This window comes from Apodemus sylvaticus, chromosome 5 (genome assembly GCF_947179515.1).
Source record: "Apodemus sylvaticus chromosome 5, mApoSyl1.1, whole genome shotgun sequence".
Lineage (NCBI taxonomy): Eukaryota > Metazoa > Chordata > Mammalia > Rodentia > Muridae > Apodemus > Apodemus sylvaticus.
Genome location: NC_067476.1, coordinates 150,540,468 through 150,556,851, shown reverse-complemented (window position 1 = coordinate 150,556,851; position 16,384 = coordinate 150,540,468). Strand labels below are relative to the sequence as shown.

The 16,384-nt window shown below is 53.8% G+C and overlaps 1 protein-coding gene across 1 annotated transcript in view; it reads right to left on the bottom strand.

Annotated features, from left to right (window-relative positions):
• Positions 1 to 16,384, bottom strand: part of Slc12a5 (solute carrier family 12 member 5) — a 37,810-nt gene that overhangs the window by 19,064 nt on the left and 2,362 nt on the right. Inside the window, exons 2-8 of the mRNA XM_052184270.1 lie at positions 5,904 to 5,998; positions 5,427 to 5,558; positions 5,004 to 5,150; positions 4,128 to 4,182; positions 3,501 to 3,631; positions 1,453 to 1,694; positions 554 to 765 (exon numbers count right to left, since the gene is read on the bottom strand). Of these exons, the coding sequence (XP_052040230.1) occupies positions 554 to 765; positions 1,453 to 1,694; positions 3,501 to 3,631; positions 4,128 to 4,182; positions 5,004 to 5,150; positions 5,427 to 5,558; positions 5,904 to 5,998 (1,014 nt within the window). The remainder of the gene's footprint in view (positions 1 to 553; positions 766 to 1,452; positions 1,695 to 3,500; positions 3,632 to 4,127; positions 4,183 to 5,003; positions 5,151 to 5,426; positions 5,559 to 5,903; positions 5,999 to 16,384) is intronic.

Sequence of the window (16,384 nt, the reverse complement as noted above, 5' to 3'; positions counted from 1 at the left end):
TCCAAGTCACACTGGATGACCTGGGGTCAGAGGACATGCTATGCCTCTCCTGGCCACACACATTGGGCAGGCTGTTCTTTGCCCTGTAAATCCCTTATTCCCCTTCATAACTGATAATCTCCCTTAGCAAGTGTGGGAAGCCCCGTTCTTGTCACCCGAGGCACACAGATGCTATGTCTTCCTCATAGCCCTCTGGTCACCGAATACACACCTACATGGATCATAGTTTATTTAGTAACACACTATCTGTCACTAAAATCCCCAAGGCCAAGCACTGAGACGCACGTGTGTGCCGTGGTCCCAGTGCATTAGCAGTGCTGAGTACTGAGTAGAGGACACTTATTAGACATGTTTGCTCCCTTAATAACAGTGAAGTGAATTCTATACTTTTGCCTCTACCTCACCATAACTTTTAAGACAAAACATGGCCTATACAAGATGTTCAATTAAAGCTGACTTAATTGAACTGAGTCCCAAGGGACACCCCTAATTCTGACCATTTAGCCTATGATCCCCACAGCGCTTCCTAGATACCCGACCCTTTCCCTCAGACCTTTGATGAGACCACTGGCAGCACCAGGGATGCCCTGGATCTCTGTGACATTGTTTCGGGTGAAGTACTCATCACAGGTGGCATTGAGGAGGCGGGAGGAACAGAAAAGGCCCCAGAGCCGTGTGGTCACCGTCTCATTTCCCTCCCAAGCCAGCTTGGCACAGACATCAAAGCCGTGGCGAGACAGTGTGCGGTTCCCCAGGAGGCAGATCCTAGGGAGAGAAAGGAGTAAGGAAAATGGGGATCAACAGACCTCTCCCTGGTTTCACAGGACAGCCACTGAGAGCGAGCGTCAGTAATGCACATCTCAGGGTCCTACATCCAGACATTCTGAGTCTGTCTGGGGCGTGGCCATCAGAGTTTCTGCAAAGGTCCCCAAGCAATTCAAGCATGTAGAGGAAGAACTGGGTGCCGTTCAGCACCGCGGACAGCGGCCTTGGTGTCCTGTCCTCCTAGCTACTGAGACAAGGGGGGTTCTGTACTAGAGGAGGAATCAAAGAGGACCTGAACCCTGGGCTCTCCTGGGTTTCCCCCCCCACCCCTGTCCTTGAGAATGTGTTACAAACCAAGACTGTCTACACCAGGAGACTGGCCCATCCAGAAGGTTCCCTACCATACCGAGCATACTCCTTTAGAAGCCTAAGCCCTCTACCAACAAGCAGTTGACACACTCCAGAGAACTTCTTCCCACCCCCAAGAAACGTCATCCCATCCTGAATAAACTCCCCTAAATAGAAAACTATCCCCCTTCCCAGGGACGTTGCTCTCATCCCACACAATCCAGTTCTGGGAGATGAAGAGAGAGGACACCCAGCGGGGACTCTCACTATGCCGGACCTCGGACCTGAGCTGGACCACTGAGGGCCACCATACTGCAGACTCAGAAAGACAGCACTCACGGGAAATTGGGTGGGTCGAAGGCAGACTTGATGACCCCTGCATAGATGGCCAGGATGGACAGGATGACGCAACCCAGGAAGACCAGGGCAAACTTGTTGACATACTTGACCCCCACAAAGACCACGGTGGCCATGCAGGTAAGCACGCAGGTGCCGTACACCCGCATGTTATTCAGCATGGCGGCCGCCTCCCCGCTGGCATCTTCTGCCTTGAAGATGGCCATAGCTGGGAAGAGGTAAGCCTATAGGAAAGGAGCAAAGGAAGTTAGATAGGTGACCTGGGAAAGGCCAGCTGGGGCTTACACCGGGGAAACAATCTCCAAAGGCAGCCGTTAACAGGTCACTGGCTTGAGACGCAGTGTTCTCTCACAAGGTGGTGGCGCACGCCTTTAATCCCAGCACTTGGGAGGCAGAGGCAGATGGATCTCTGAGTTTGAGGCTAGCCTGGTCTATAGAGTGAATTACAGGACAGCCAGGGCTATATAGAGAAACCCTGTCTCAAAAGAAAAGATAGGAAGGAAGGAAGGAAGGAAGGAAGGAAGGAAGGAAGGAAGGAAGGAAGGAAGGAAGGAAGGAAGGAAAAAGGGCAATGGATGCTTTTATTGAATAATTGAAATGTGACTTTTACATAATCAATTTTTCTAAAATGTCTACATTAAACTTAAAATGCTTATATTTGTTTAAGTTACTTTTTATTTATGAATAAATGGAGTGTCCAGGTTCTTAAGGAAATATTTATAGATGAAGTTAGGTTTTACAAATGCAGAAAAATATCAAACAGAAAGAAGTGTGAGATACATATACTAAAAAGCTTCTGATTCCCACTGGACCGGATTTCTCCTTTACTCTCATATTGTTCCAGTGACAGTCAGTGGGCAAACTGTTTGATAACGCATGTGTTACATCACAGAGCTCTACAACGCTCTCACCAGGATGCCCAACTCAAGCGTCTCCCAGTCTCTGATTTCTTCTCTCCTGCCCCCAAACCAAAAGTTCTGCTTCCCCAATACCATGGGAGACAGTTGATGAGCACAGGCCCTGAAAGCCAGAGGAATGCCGGCTCACACTCCTCCACATGTCCCTGAGATGCTCCGTCCTCCTCCTCTGTAAAATGGCTGTATCCTAATGCATGAAAGATTGGGTGGGGGGGTGCATCAAACAAACAAAACCTCATAGCCTGAAAACCTTAAGTCTTGCAGAGGATAGGGGTTTAGAAAACATTGACTCTATGCCTTCTTCTCTTCTCTTTTCATTTGCGGCAGGGTCTCTTTCTCTTGTGGCCCTGGCGGGCTTCAAAGTCACTATGTAGCTGATGGAGATCTCAAACTTCTTATCCTCCTGCCTCCACCTCCAAAGTATAGAGAGTTACTACGGTGCTGAGACACAAAGCCAGGGCTCTGAGGATGCCTAGGCAAGAGGCCTTCCAACTAAGTTCCTTAATCCAAGGATCCCTCAAACACACCCACCCAAACAGAAAGAACGGGAGGTCTAAGACAGCCACACTATCCTTCAAACAGTACACACGCCTAGTCTCCCCCACCCTGACCCCCATCAGACACTACTCCTAACCGGTCCCCCATGGTTCTTCTGCAGTCTAAGAACCATCTATCAGGGCTCTGCAACCAACATCCACAGCCCCTGGAATGTCGTGGGCCGTCATTATTCCAGCGGTTATGTTAACGCTTCCAAATCCACCTCTGTCAACATGCCTGTAGCTGAGTGACCTTGAGCTGGCTTTATCTGCCTTTTGGAACTTCTCATTTGTAAAATGCCATCATAATACTTAAACCTCTAAGGATTCCAGATAATGACTGTAAAGCACTTGGAGCTACGCTGGGAGCCCTGTGGGTGCCTGATAAACCGCAGCTGTTTGTGTTACATAATTATCGTATCTCGTCTCTCCAACCAGACTGGGAACTCTTTCGAGACAGACCACATCCGACTTCTCTTTGGCCGTAAGCAATGGCCTGGCCTATAGCAGGTGTCGGGGGACACTGCTTAAGTGGCTGACAACCTGGCCCCCACGCCTCCTCCCCTGCCCCTCTCACCAGCAGGATCTCGATGGTGCCTAGGATATACATGGCTCCAGCAAAGGTAGTGCCCAGGTAGAAGCAGAGGCCCACGGCGCCCCCAAACTCCGGGCCCAGAGACCTGGAAATCATGTAGTAGGAGCCACCAGCTGCAGAGAAAACCTAGTGTCAGAGAGAGGGTCAGAGGGCCCTGGGAAGCTCTGTGGTGATCGGGGCTCAGGGACAGAGGACAGAAGGTTTCTCTAGACCTCAGGCTGCAGCCTCAGAAAGGAATTCTATGGGAGACCCAGCCAAACTCTGCATGGAGTTTGCTGCATTAATTATTACCATGTTGCTAATTACTCCTGTAAAGAGGTCATGGCTCCAAAAGTAGGATGGTAGAGAGGAGAAGAGGGTCTCGGCTTGAGTGGGGGACACAGTAGCCACTGCCCTACCCCACACCAGCATCTGCCTCCTTCCCTAGCCCCACAGGCTCTCCTACCCACCCCACCAACAATCATAGCCCAGCTCTTGGTCTGCAGTACTGTCTTGGGTCGTGATGACCCACAAAGCCTGACCCACCACTCCCAGGCTCCCCCCCTCCCCCCCCTGTCAATCATTAGGCCTCCAGCCCTCCCTCACTCTACAAAGGGCCCAGCCACATACCAGGCACAACACCATTGGTTGCAATTGCACTCATGGAAATGGCAGTGAGCATCGTCTGTAGGAAAGAGATCGTCAGTGTGGTGGCTGCTGGGGGCAGCGGTGGTCTGGCTGGTGGCCAAGCCAACATACCCTACAGCCACCAGCCAAACCCACACGCTCTCCTCTCCTGAGCTTCTCTCTGGGTCTGTTCCAATTTCTATTCATGCCAAGCCCTTCTTTAAAAAATAACCTATTCACCGTGCAAATAGGAGGACTTATAGTGCCAGAGAACTCCGGTCACCACGATTTGGCCCCTAGGTATCATATGACCCAAGAAAGCTCAGTTCACTTCTGAAGCCGCAGCATCCCCATCTGTAAAATGGGAACAATAGCCCCAACACTGACATCTTCACACACAGGGCGGCCTCAAGGCTAAATGTGAAGACCCAAGAGACTAAATTTGGTGTTCAATAGATATTGGAATTTTGTTTCAATATGGGTTAGGAGAATCTAATTGGAAAGTTATCTGTAAGACATAATCTCATTTCTTGAGAGTAGGGACTTCCGTGAAATTAGCTTGAATTTTGTTTTCTTCTCTGCAGTTATCATTTTCATCAATGGATCGGCAGTACTTGTGTAATCACAGGCATACACACATACACGCAGATCCAGATGAAACCTGATTGACAATCGTCAGAGGGAAGCCTATGAGATTCGGGAAGGACTAGTCGGGCCTAATTTACTCTCAAAAAAATCCATAGCAATGGCTCCTATAAAAAGCCCAGGTCCCATGCTTCTCCCGCCCACCCCCCACCCCCAGGCCTCAGCCCTACCCCAGCTGCCTTCCCTGAGCGGGGTGGCGGGGGGGGGGGGGGGGGGGAAGGGGGTGTCACTCACACAGGAGCAGCAGATGAAGACCATGCAGAAGGACTCCATGATACCTGCGATGCCCACTACCCACGTGAGCCGCAGGAAGAGGATGACGCCAAAGATATTCTGCAGGCATGGGAGGTACACGCCCATGAAGGTGCCCATGCGCGGGGCCTGCCAGAGAGGCCAGCATCAGTCTCTGCCCTGCCTATTCACTGCCAACCGCCTAACCCACACCTCCTCCATGTTCCTTTCCTGCCTCTCTACTCTTGCAGCTCTTCCCTCAGGTTCTCCCATGGTTTTCCTACTCTCTAGCAGCGGCCCCCAGGACCCCCCTCACCTCCCTCACGCCTCCTTCCTCTCCCCATACAGTCACCCCCTCCCCCGCTTCTCCATCACTCACCCCTCCGTCCAGATCCCTCTCCCATCCCTTCTCCCCCAAAGCCCCACCTGCACGGGCTTCTTTTTTCCGCCCTCATTATTTTCTGCTTCTTCATGTTCTCTGCTTCCCTGGGGCAGGTTGGTGTAGTTGGCCAGCCCACTGAGCAGGGAGGAGACCATGGGGCTGGTGTCCATCTCCTCCTATGGAGGAGAACGAACGGGGTCAGCGTTAGGAAGCTGTGGGGTCGGGGCAGCAATGGAGTGAGCTGGATGTAAAGAGATGGGGACGAAGAAGGTCAAGCCCCTGAGTTGGGGATGTGACGGGAATGGAGGAGGTGGAAGCAGGAGGACAGGAGAAGGCAGTGGTGAGACAGGACAGGAGAACAGGAAACCAGGAGGGTAAAGCCAGGAAAGACCAAGGAGGGATAGGGAGGCTGGGGAAGAAGGTGGGCCTGAGGGAGGGATGGAGAGGCGGCTATTCTCCCCAAGGGAGGGAGAGAACACTGATGGAGCCGGCGTGACTGAGCGGCAACCCAAGCAGCTCACCTCAAACAGGGCCATGTTCCTGCCATCGTACTCTCTGCCCTTCTCTGTGTCCGTGCTGTTGATGAAGGGACTGCTCTCTTTGGGGTTGCCATCACCTGAGAAGGAGAGGAGTCGGGTCTGACACAAGTCACTGTGTCACACACGTCCACCCTGTTGACAGCTAGAAGGCCATGTTAACTCTCCTTGCCTCAGGTCACGCCCTGGAGGGTTTGGCCTTGCGCTGCCTTCTTGCATGATTTTAGTTGGCAGCATGGAGGAAGAGGCCAGTTTACCGCTGGCGAGATCTGGGTGCCTGGTGAACATGTGAGCCCTTCTTTGCTCTTGAAGGAGGGTTCTACCTCATCCACCATGACACCTAAAAGTCACCGGAGTTGTCTTCTTGGATATAAAGGAGCCCATCTTGAGTATGGGGGTGGATGTCTCCTCCTCCTGTCCCCAGGGAGGACAACAGAGAACCACGCAACCTGAACTCCCAAGGATACCCCCTTGGCATCTTATATCCTCCCATTCACTGTCAGACTCCCATGTGCCAATAAAATGGGCAGAAGAGGGACCGAACAGCCGGAGCCAGGGGAGAAGAAGCGGTAGACAGGACTGCGAAAGTCTGTGAAAGAAACCATCAGGGATGCAGGAGGGCACGCAGCCCAGTCCGAGAGGACACAGGAGGCTCCCCAGAGGAAGTGACGCGCCAGCTGAGAACTGGAGGATGAGTAAGGGGGGTGGTGGCAGGAGGGTGTTCCAGGCAGAGAGAACGCAGAACAGTGTGTTTGATGCCCCAGATGTGAAAGCCAACAGAACAGGTTAAAACTGCTGAACAAAGCACGATCCAGCTAGAGATTTAGGAAGGGGCATATCGGGGCCCAGGGATGAACCGTGGCTTTGGAAAAAGATGAGTCAAGGCAGTGTGAGACTTAAGGAAGTGGCAGGCCATCTTGAAGAACTTGGCCCTCATCCAGAGGACAATGGGCAGTCATTGACGCTCCAGGCCAAAGAGTGTCAGGACCTGAGTTGGGTTTTGCAGCAAGCCTTCCGGCTTCATGTGACAGATACAGCAGATAACTAGAGCGTTTCCATAATCCAGGCAAGGGCTGACAACGACCTAGGTCCAGCAATATGGAGCAATGGAAGGACTCGGGCCTCGAGCACTATGGGAACATGGTGTGCCAGATGTTTGGGGAGGGGGAGAGAGAATCTAGGATAAAGCCCGGGCATGGGTTCCGGCATGAGTCAATGGGTGGGATGATGCTGTAGCTTAATGGAGCGGAAGTGTAGAAGAGAGGAGTTTGAGGTGTGGAAGAGGCTGAACTTAGCTAAGGGGGTCCATCGTAGGGTCCAGAAGCTGCCTGGACACCCGGAGGGAGCAGTCCCCACGACAGAAGCGGCACACTGTAAGGGCCAGAGGTCACCACACAAATGTGTTTAAGAAATGTGCCAAGCCAAGGAGAAACATTGTTGATGCAAAGAAATCTTCCTCCAAAAAGGCATGAGTTTTCCATGGACATAATTTGGCAGCTGCAGTCATCAACCTACCTCAGCACAGGAGCTGAAGGTCGAATGGCAGACATCTTCCTGGACTCTAGGGAGGATCAGCATTGTCCAACTCTCAAGTAAAGGATCCTGTGGACCCTGGATCACCTAGCCCTCGGCTCTTAACAGCCTTATCTGTCCAACTCTCTGCATCCTCCCTGCCTCCTGGAACCTTTCTTCAGTCACCCAGCTGGGAACCCATCTCCAGAGCATGATGTATCCCAACCTGTCTGACAATCGGAGAGGTGGGGGTACCTGGTCCAAAATACATCCACCTCCACCTTGCCCGTTGAGACAGAAATGCCCGATTGCCTAACTAGACCCCAGTCATTCTTTTCTCTCACAGGGAGGTGGCAGGGTCAGGGTTGAGTTACTGGAAGTACCAGGCCTATCCTCCCTAAGGAAGCGGGCTTGTAATAGATGATCAGGAAATAATATTTGGAGGAAAATTCTCCAAGGCAACCCTTTCAGACCCCAGAATCTGAAAAGTTCTGAGACCAGAAACAGAAGAAATGAAAGTGAGGTGGGCCTCCTCTCCTTTTCAAATGTTGACCAGATAGATGCCTTCTTCTCTTGCTGCAGATAGTGAGGACTAAATAGAGTAGCTAATGGGGATGCAAAAGGAAAAAACCCTAGTGTTCAAGAAAGGGCCGAGCTGGGAAAACTTCAGTACCAGCCTCTGGCTCTGACTCCAGCCTTTCACTCCCCCACTGCAAAGGGATACTAACTTGGCCTAACTCATAAGATGGTGAGCGACTCAACTGGAATGACGCACGCACACCATGGCGGTGACACAGGTGTACCTACGGTTACTATTGCAGCTAACATTCTTAGCACACCTGGAGCCCATCCCGCCAGGACTCCTTGTTCCACATCCTTCCTTTAGCTGAAAGACTTAAGGGCTTCTCTGTCTGTATGACTGGGTGCTTTTCCTAGAACCATCCTTTCTTGGGTCCAGGTCCACCAGCAGAAACGCCCCCTCCCTCTGTCTTTCGTGTCCCCTCTCAAGCCTGCCTTCTTTGCCCCAGCAAGTGGCGCTCAACGGGCTGGAAGGGGGACATCCTGGCCGGAGACCCCGTAACTAGGAGGCCGCGCGCCGGTCTCCATGGCGACAGCGAGGACCGACAGCGCAGCGCGGAGCCGAGCCGGCCACGCGCCCGCAACCACTTATGTAACGCGGCGCGCAACGCTTAGCCAGACTACAGGCCCGATCCCGGCCAGAAGAGGAGCGCAGAGGAGGGGGCAGCTTGGTAGGCTCGTCCTGGGTCCCGCCTTTCCATCCGCTGCCTGGGCCAGACGCCAGCCTCCCGGCCCCATCAGCCAAAGGCTGATTTTGTCCCCAGCCTGGAACGCTAGGCTCACTTGCTAAGGGGGATGGGAAGCAAGCGTCTGCTTTCTCAGAGGAACAAGACAACGAAGGGGAAACTAGTCTCAATTCCCTAGAGCCAGGAGTCTGGGTGATGGGGGAGAGTAGAGAGGCGCGAAAGAGACTGGCCAGACCCAGGCTGAACCGCCCCCGCCCCCGCCCCCGCCCCCGTCCCCGCCCCCTGGGAGCTCTCAGCCTGAATCGGCTTTCAATTAAGCTGCGGAGGCCAGAGCTCGCCCGGAGGAAACAGGCGCCTTACCTCCCCCGGGGCCTGGGGCTGAACCTGGAGGGAATCCCCACGGCAACTTGGGGAGAGAAAGGGGGCATCAGACGTCAAAGGCAAAGAAGATCTAGGTGCCAGGGATAACATCCTTAGGTCTTCTTTGACCCAGAGGAGTCCTCATACTCTCCCCCGAGGTCAACACCCAGATCCTTCCATATAGTTGCAAGAATCTAGACTCAGAGTCAGGGGGCTCTTGGTCCTGCTTTGATCAGACTCAGGAAGTCTTCAGTGCCTTCTGCCACCTTCTTCAAGTGTCCAGGGTAAGACCCTCCCGCTCTGGGACGCAGAATACTTGACCCAGGTTCTGGCCACACTAATTCCAAGCGCTGTACTCTATATATAGAAAGAAAGTCTCCAGATGGGCCTGCTACACTCGGCCTCTAGAAATTAACAGAGAGGCCTAATAACTGGAAAGAACTACTAGTCAGAATCCTGCTTCCAGCACACATGGGCCTCTTTACAAGGCCTTTGGGGACCCCAAAGAAGCACGGAGGTACAGTGAAGGTCGGTGGGGGAAGCAGATGTTGAAGAATTCACAGAACCCATTCTGGGGAGCAGGGGTGTCTCGAAGCGGAGGTATCTGAGGGGGATCCCAGGAGGAAGTGCCATCCCTTCCCCTGGCTTCAGGAGCACTGCTTCAGGATACCTGGAGCTGTCGCAACTGGACTTTACAACTCCCCTCCCCCTGCAGCCAGGGGGGCTCTATCTGATGAGGTGACCCAAGGGTCACTGGAGAGATGGATGAGCTGGCCAGCAGCAGTTCTGTCCCCAGTATAGGACTCAGCCTCGTGGGAGAAAGGCAAGGGGGTGTCTCGGACAAAGGATCAGGGACACTGGTGCCCCCAGCCTTCCCACACCTCTACTTGGCCCTGACTGTGATCCAAAATCAAAAACCTCAGAGTCAAACCTGCTAGCGTCTGCGAGATCATGCTTTCAGTTCTTGGGGTCTTGGACTATCTCCTGGGGAGGTCTCAGCCCAGAGGGTCAAGCTATGCCTGGGGGGAGCGTTTGAAGGCGTTGAGCGCAGACAGCAGGCACTGGAGATGCGCTAGTGCGCAGGGGACGCAGCGCCGCTAAAGGGTGGGGGCTGGGGGCGGCTGACAGCCGTGATGGATGGCTGAGACCGCTGGGGGGCGGCGAGGGGCCCGGGAGCCCGAGGGGGTGGCTGGCCCCAAGACCTCGGAGCAGAGAAACGGCAGTGAAGAATGACGGAGAACCGAAAAAGCACAAGGATTTGCTCCAGAGCCCCTCAGTTCCTGGCAAGTCCCTGCACCCACCGCAGCGAGTCCGCAGTGTCGCCACAGCGGTGGGGAGTCAGCCACTAGGACCCCGTTTCTGAGGCTTCACTAGGATAGCTAAGAGAGCTAACTATAAAGACTTCCCCCCTGCCCCGCCCTAAAAACCACACTGTCGCCCTAGGGTACCAAGAGTAGGGGGAAAGAGCAAAGAATAGGATCTTGCTTCCTGTCCTGAATAGGAACCCACGGAGAACCGAGAGGAAGAGGAAATCGGCAAAGTAGACCAGAAAAACCCACAGAAGTGGCAGCTTCAGGTTGAGATAAGGACTTCAGGGAGCCTTGGGGGGGGGGAGGGGGATTCTGGTTGCACCAAGTGTCCCCTTAAGGAGACACCGCAGCCCAGACGGAGAGCTATCATATGCCTCCAAACCCCAGAGCCATCACAACCCCCCACCACCACCTTTTAGCTGGAAACTCATAGCGAGGAACTGCAGCAGACTGCGCCCCTAGAAGCTGCTGGTCCCTGCTCTGCGCCAGGACACCCGGGTCCCCTCTCGGAGAAAGGAGCCTCCCTCCTGCACGTCGAACAGCACGTCAGCCCTGTTCTAGCTATTTCATCCCCTTCCCACGGCCTCTCCGGTTTAGCTAATCCAAGTCTGCCCCCAGGCCGTGGATCATTCCAACCCCGGGTTCCCAATCTGCCTCGGAGCGCGGCGCATTCCAGAACCGTGGACAGCGCCTAGCGCATTCCAATGGAGCTAGCCTCCTGCAGCCTCCGGCATCCGCCGCCCGGGTCAGCCCCAGGCTCTTCTCTGCAGGAGGCGGCCCCGGCTCTGCCCCCCACTCCGAAGCTGCCCTCCTCCTTCACCTCCTCCTCCTCCTTCTCCTCCTCCTCCTCCTCCTCCTCCTCGCTGCCCCCTCCCCCGCCGCCCCCGGACCACTGCTTACCCGGGTTGGCTCCCCCATCGCCGTCCTCGCAGTCCGTCAGGTTGTTGAGCATGGTGGCTGCGCGGCGCCGGGCTCGGGATGGCTGCGCCGCTTCGCCCGCGCCCCTCTGCCCGCCTTCGCCGCTCGCTCGCTCGCTCGCTCGAGCTCTCTCGCTCGCTCTCCGCTCCACGGAGGAAGAAGCTGCAGTGCCCGCCCGCCCGGCGCACACACACTCGCACACGGACACACGCTCACACCCGCGCGCGCCCCCTCTCAGTAGCGGCGCTGCTCACCTCATCCCGTATGCAGGAGGCGTGAGCCACTGGCGGGTTTTCTTTGGGGGGGGGGGAACCGGAGGGAGGGAGGAGAGGGGATGAGAGGCGGGCAGAGAGCTCCGATGGCCCCCTCACGGGAAAACTGGGGGCTTGCGCGGGTGGTGTGGAGGGGGTGCTGCGGGGGACGCGGCCCTCGCTTCCCTAGAGCAGACGCAGCCCCCCCCCCGACTCCGGCGCAGGCGGGGCCCGGCACGTGGGCAGGTGCCATCCCGCGCCCTAAAAATAACGGCAGGGAACTAGGTCGCGGCCGTGGGGAGGCGGCCCCGCAGCGGCTGCCTGACTGGGGGTCCGCGGTGACCCCTGGGGGAAAGATGTGGGGGACTGAGGCGGCAGGGGCGGGCGCTGTGGACTATAAGGGCCCCAGGGAGCCTGTCTACAAAACTGGTGAGGTAAGGCCTGGAGGAAGGAGAACCAGACCCTTTCCCAGATCGCTGTCCTAGAGATTGAAGCCTAGGAGAAAGATGGGGCCTAGGCCCCCATCAGTAAGGGCCTGTGCTGCCCAGAGGGGTTTCAGGTCAATGGGTCTGTTTGGCCCATTCTGTTTTTAAATCGGTGGCCACCGCTAGAGGAGTTGTAGAGAACTCTCTCCTGGTGCTCAGGCTGGTTGGAGTCTCAGCATCCTACCAAGACAAGTCCCTGGAGTCCACACCACAGACAGGGGGTTTCTGACATGGAATGATCTATGGATGAAATGCAGTGAGGAGCAGGCAGCACTGAGGTCCTGTGGCCCTTCCTTCCCACTGAGATGGTGCAGCCTCTAGGGAGGGTATGCTGGCCCCAAGCTGGCCAGGAACAGGGTGGGGGAAGGGGGAATGAGGCCACCTGCCGGTTGGGGACCAGATTTTCTCCTGGGGCGGGAATGTCTAATCCTCTAATCCAGGATTGCTTTCTGAGGCTTCCAGTCCCAGCCGGACATGCTCTCCTGAAACCAGCTCCCTCCCCCAGAAGTTAGATTACCCTGGGACCCCTCAGCAAGCCAGAGACCAGACTTGGGCCAATGGTGGAGACCCTTTAGAAAGTGACACTTGAGATTTTGGCCCTTTGCATCTAGGAGAGCTACACATGCTGGGGGTATAAACAGGAAATAGCTTTACAGTCACCCTGGTTCCCAGCTTGAGCCCTCAAAATCTCAGGAGAGTTGCAGGACAGAAGAACCGTTCATCTGATCAAATGCATAGCTTTCATTTCATAAATAAACAAAACTAAGCACCCACGAGAGAAACTGACTGCCCAGCCACACAAAGCCAATGAACGGCAGGATCCAATCTAGAACCAATTTCTATTTACTCCAACGTAGGGCTCTCCTCAATAGAACCTCTTTTTAGATTGATCTTGCCTCCAATGAAAGAGACTAGAATACAATCATATCTACACTACCCAGCTGCCTCTGATTCTCTGCTCCAAGAAAAAAAATTAGCAGGGTTTGAGTCTGGGATGAGCTTTCCCCCTTTTATGCCCAGGTTAGAAAGGACTAGAGCCGGCCCCTTGGCTGGAAAAGCAAGCCTCCCATATCTGCAGATACTCTTCCGAGGCAGGCATTTTCAGAACCTTGGACAGGGCCAGCGGCCATGCTGGTTCAATGGACTCTATCAATGGTTTCCGGACTAAGCCAACGGTGGGGTCTTCTGAGAGATTTGCCAACAAGGTGTCTATACCGTTTGGTTTTGTGGACACCCAGATAATCCATTAGGATGGACAGTTAACATTCAGACAAGATGTGAGCATTCGGCAGATAGTGTGTTAGCTCAGTAATAAAGTCACTTAGAACCTAACCTGACAAGCCAAGCTCAGGGCTCAGGACCCATACAGTTGAAGATGAGAACTGGCTCTTGCAAGTCATTTGCACGCATACACAATAACAAAAAATATTTGTAAGAAGGTATCAGTATTTGACTCTTGGCTGTCCCAGAGTCAGTCTCTCTCTCTCTCTCTCTCTCACACACACACACACACACACAAACGCACCACACACCAATCTATATTATTCTGTAGAGAAGTGTAAAAAATGTAAAATATGAAGTACGTTTGAGCAGATCTGCAGAGGCAAGGACACTGAGGTTTCTTCTTCTTCGTCTCTGGCCCTAGTGCCACTGCCTCTCTGACCACCCAGGCAGTAAACCTATCCGTGGGGTCATGATGATCTTCAGGGGAAACAGATGAAGGCCACTCTCATGCCAATCTTCACTAGAGCTCTGACCTGGAAGGTCACCCAAGGTGTAGAAAATACAGATTCCATCCTGTCCTCTGCTGCAGAATTCTGCTTATTCCTGAACAAAACCAAGTCCCTCTCTCTGGACTTCACAGCCCCTGCCTGCATAAAATAAAGATGTGATTCCTCCCTGTCTTCTATGAGTCTTAGATTAAGGTCATAGCTCTATGTGAGAGAGCTTGCCTAATATGCACAAGGCTCTAGGTTCAGTGCTCAACACCACAAAAGTATTTGGGGGTACCTAGCTGAGTACAGGCAGGTTCTCATGACAATTTTGAGGCTAGCATGGTCTACATATGAGTACTAAGCCAGACAGAACACTGCAAAGTGAGGAGGTCTTCCTGAGACATAGAAACCAAGCAAGGACAGAGTCCCAAAGGAAGACCCCCCAAGCCCTTCAACTGACACTACTCAAGGAGGCTGGGTCCTCTCTCTCCCTTCCCAATGAGGTCTTGACAAAAGTCATTATAAGCACCTCCTACTCAGCCAGCCTTGGCCAATAAGAAGTGGCTTCAGCTCTGAGGCCCAGGAACCAGACTGCACCACTCAGCATCCCGTCCCTATGCAGTGGAAAGTCCAAAGCCCTAGGAAGATGGCGCAGTAGATGAAAACTTCTGGATAGAACAGTTTAAGGGACAGCCAAGCAGGGTCCTATTTTTGAATTCAGAGTCTCTAAAATCCATACGCCCTCCCACCTTGTGTCTCTCAGAAGCTCAGTGAAGCTGCGTCTCTGCGGGAGGATTGGGGTGCTAGAAAGGACTTCATAAATTATTTTTTTCCACTTACCACTCATGATGAAATTGGAGTCTAGAAATGGAATCAGAATGGGAAGCTGAATTTACAAGTGGAGACTAGAATCCAGCGCCCAACCCCTAAGCAGGCCCTCGCACTCAGCTGAAGACCCAACTGTGTTTTTCCCCCACAGGCACAGTCAGTATTCACCCCATTCAGCTACCCCCCTTCCCATCCTCACTACCCCATGACCTACCCACCTCCTGCCTCAGAGCTAAGACTCCGCCCTAGGCCTCTCTTTTACCCTCCCTCCTACAACCTGCCTGCTCCATCCTCCAGACCCAGCAGTCAGTTGAGTCCAGTGCATAGCACACCCCACACACACAGGGCTTGCCGCAGAGCACGTCAACCACCACCGTCTCCGTGGCAACCGGGGGCTTAATTAACAGGCTGCAGCCCCGTCTCCATGGAAACAGCACCCCAACAGCCCCCTATTCCCCTGCAGACTCCGCCTATCCTCCCAATTTCCCAACCTGGACCCCATCTCGAGTAACTCTACCCTCCCCTTGCCCTGCCTGAGAAAGCTGGGGCCCACAGATAGCTCTGGTTCATTGAGAAGAGAGGAGGGGAGAGAGGGGGATGTGAAATAGAGAGGGAGGGGGGAGGGAGAGAAAGGAGAGAGACCTGTCACCATGGCAACTGCAGCCCTGTTCATAACCAGTTTGTTGTCATGGAGATTTCTGGGGCTCACCTTGGGCTGAGGTGGGCAATGAGGTTCTGAGTCTCGACTGAAGGTGAAGAAACCAATTGGGCAGAGGTATCCAGCACCTTCTCTCTCTCTCTCTCTCTCTCTCTCTCTCTCTCTCACACACACACACACACACACACACACACACACACCAATAACAGCATCATTCTTCCCAATTTACAGATAGACTGAAACATGAGATCTGAGTCCTGAGGAGGCCCCACCCTTATAGACCATCTAAACCTCTCCCTGATTTTTGTTGTTGTTGTTGTTGTTGTTGTTGTCTGTTTGGAGGGTTTAGTTTGATTTGGTTTGGTTTGGTTTCAAACCAGGGTCTTTCTTACCAAGGCTGGACTGCCTTAGCCTCCTGGGATTACAAGTGTGACCACCTCCACAAACTCACTGTCAGTGGAGGAAGGGCCCTTTCTCCTCTGTGCTACAGACAGGTAAACTGAGGCCCAGGGAGGGAAAGCAGCGTGTCTGAGATGATACCATAGAGCACGTGTAGCCCGTCTTATGATCTTCCTTCATCCCCTAGCAAAAATTATTTCATTCTCCCTCCATAAAGGCACGCCCCCAATTTATGTGAGCCTGGCCAGCCCCGGGGTTCCTTTCTGTTGTCCAGGCTCCCCATGAAGAGTCGAGGCAGGGGGTGTAGGTGGGTGGATATGGGCTTGGTTCAGAGATGTAAGAATTTGTTCCATGTCTACTTCTGTCCCAGGAGGTCACCATCCACTTTCCTTCCTTCCCTGTAAGAGGCAGCTACAGCCCAGGGTTAATGGCGGCATCTCAAGGCTCGGCTGCTCAGCTGCCCTCTTCATCTGTGTGACCCTGGAGGTCACACAGAGGCGACACTCCAAGGGGCAAACCCTATATCCTGGGCCTGCTGTAAAACATGGTGCTCACACACGTGGTTTTGCCAAAGTCTCCCCACTGCCACTACCAGCCTTATATGTGCTGTCACCGCTCCCTTTGGGCCAGGAGACGGGAGGGAAGAGCATCCCTCTGAGCTGCTGACTGACTGACTCTCATGTCTAAAGGCTGACACAAAAGCAGCTGTGGAAAAGACAGCAGACGCTAGGTTCCCCCCTGGGAGCATTCATCTAATTCCCAGCT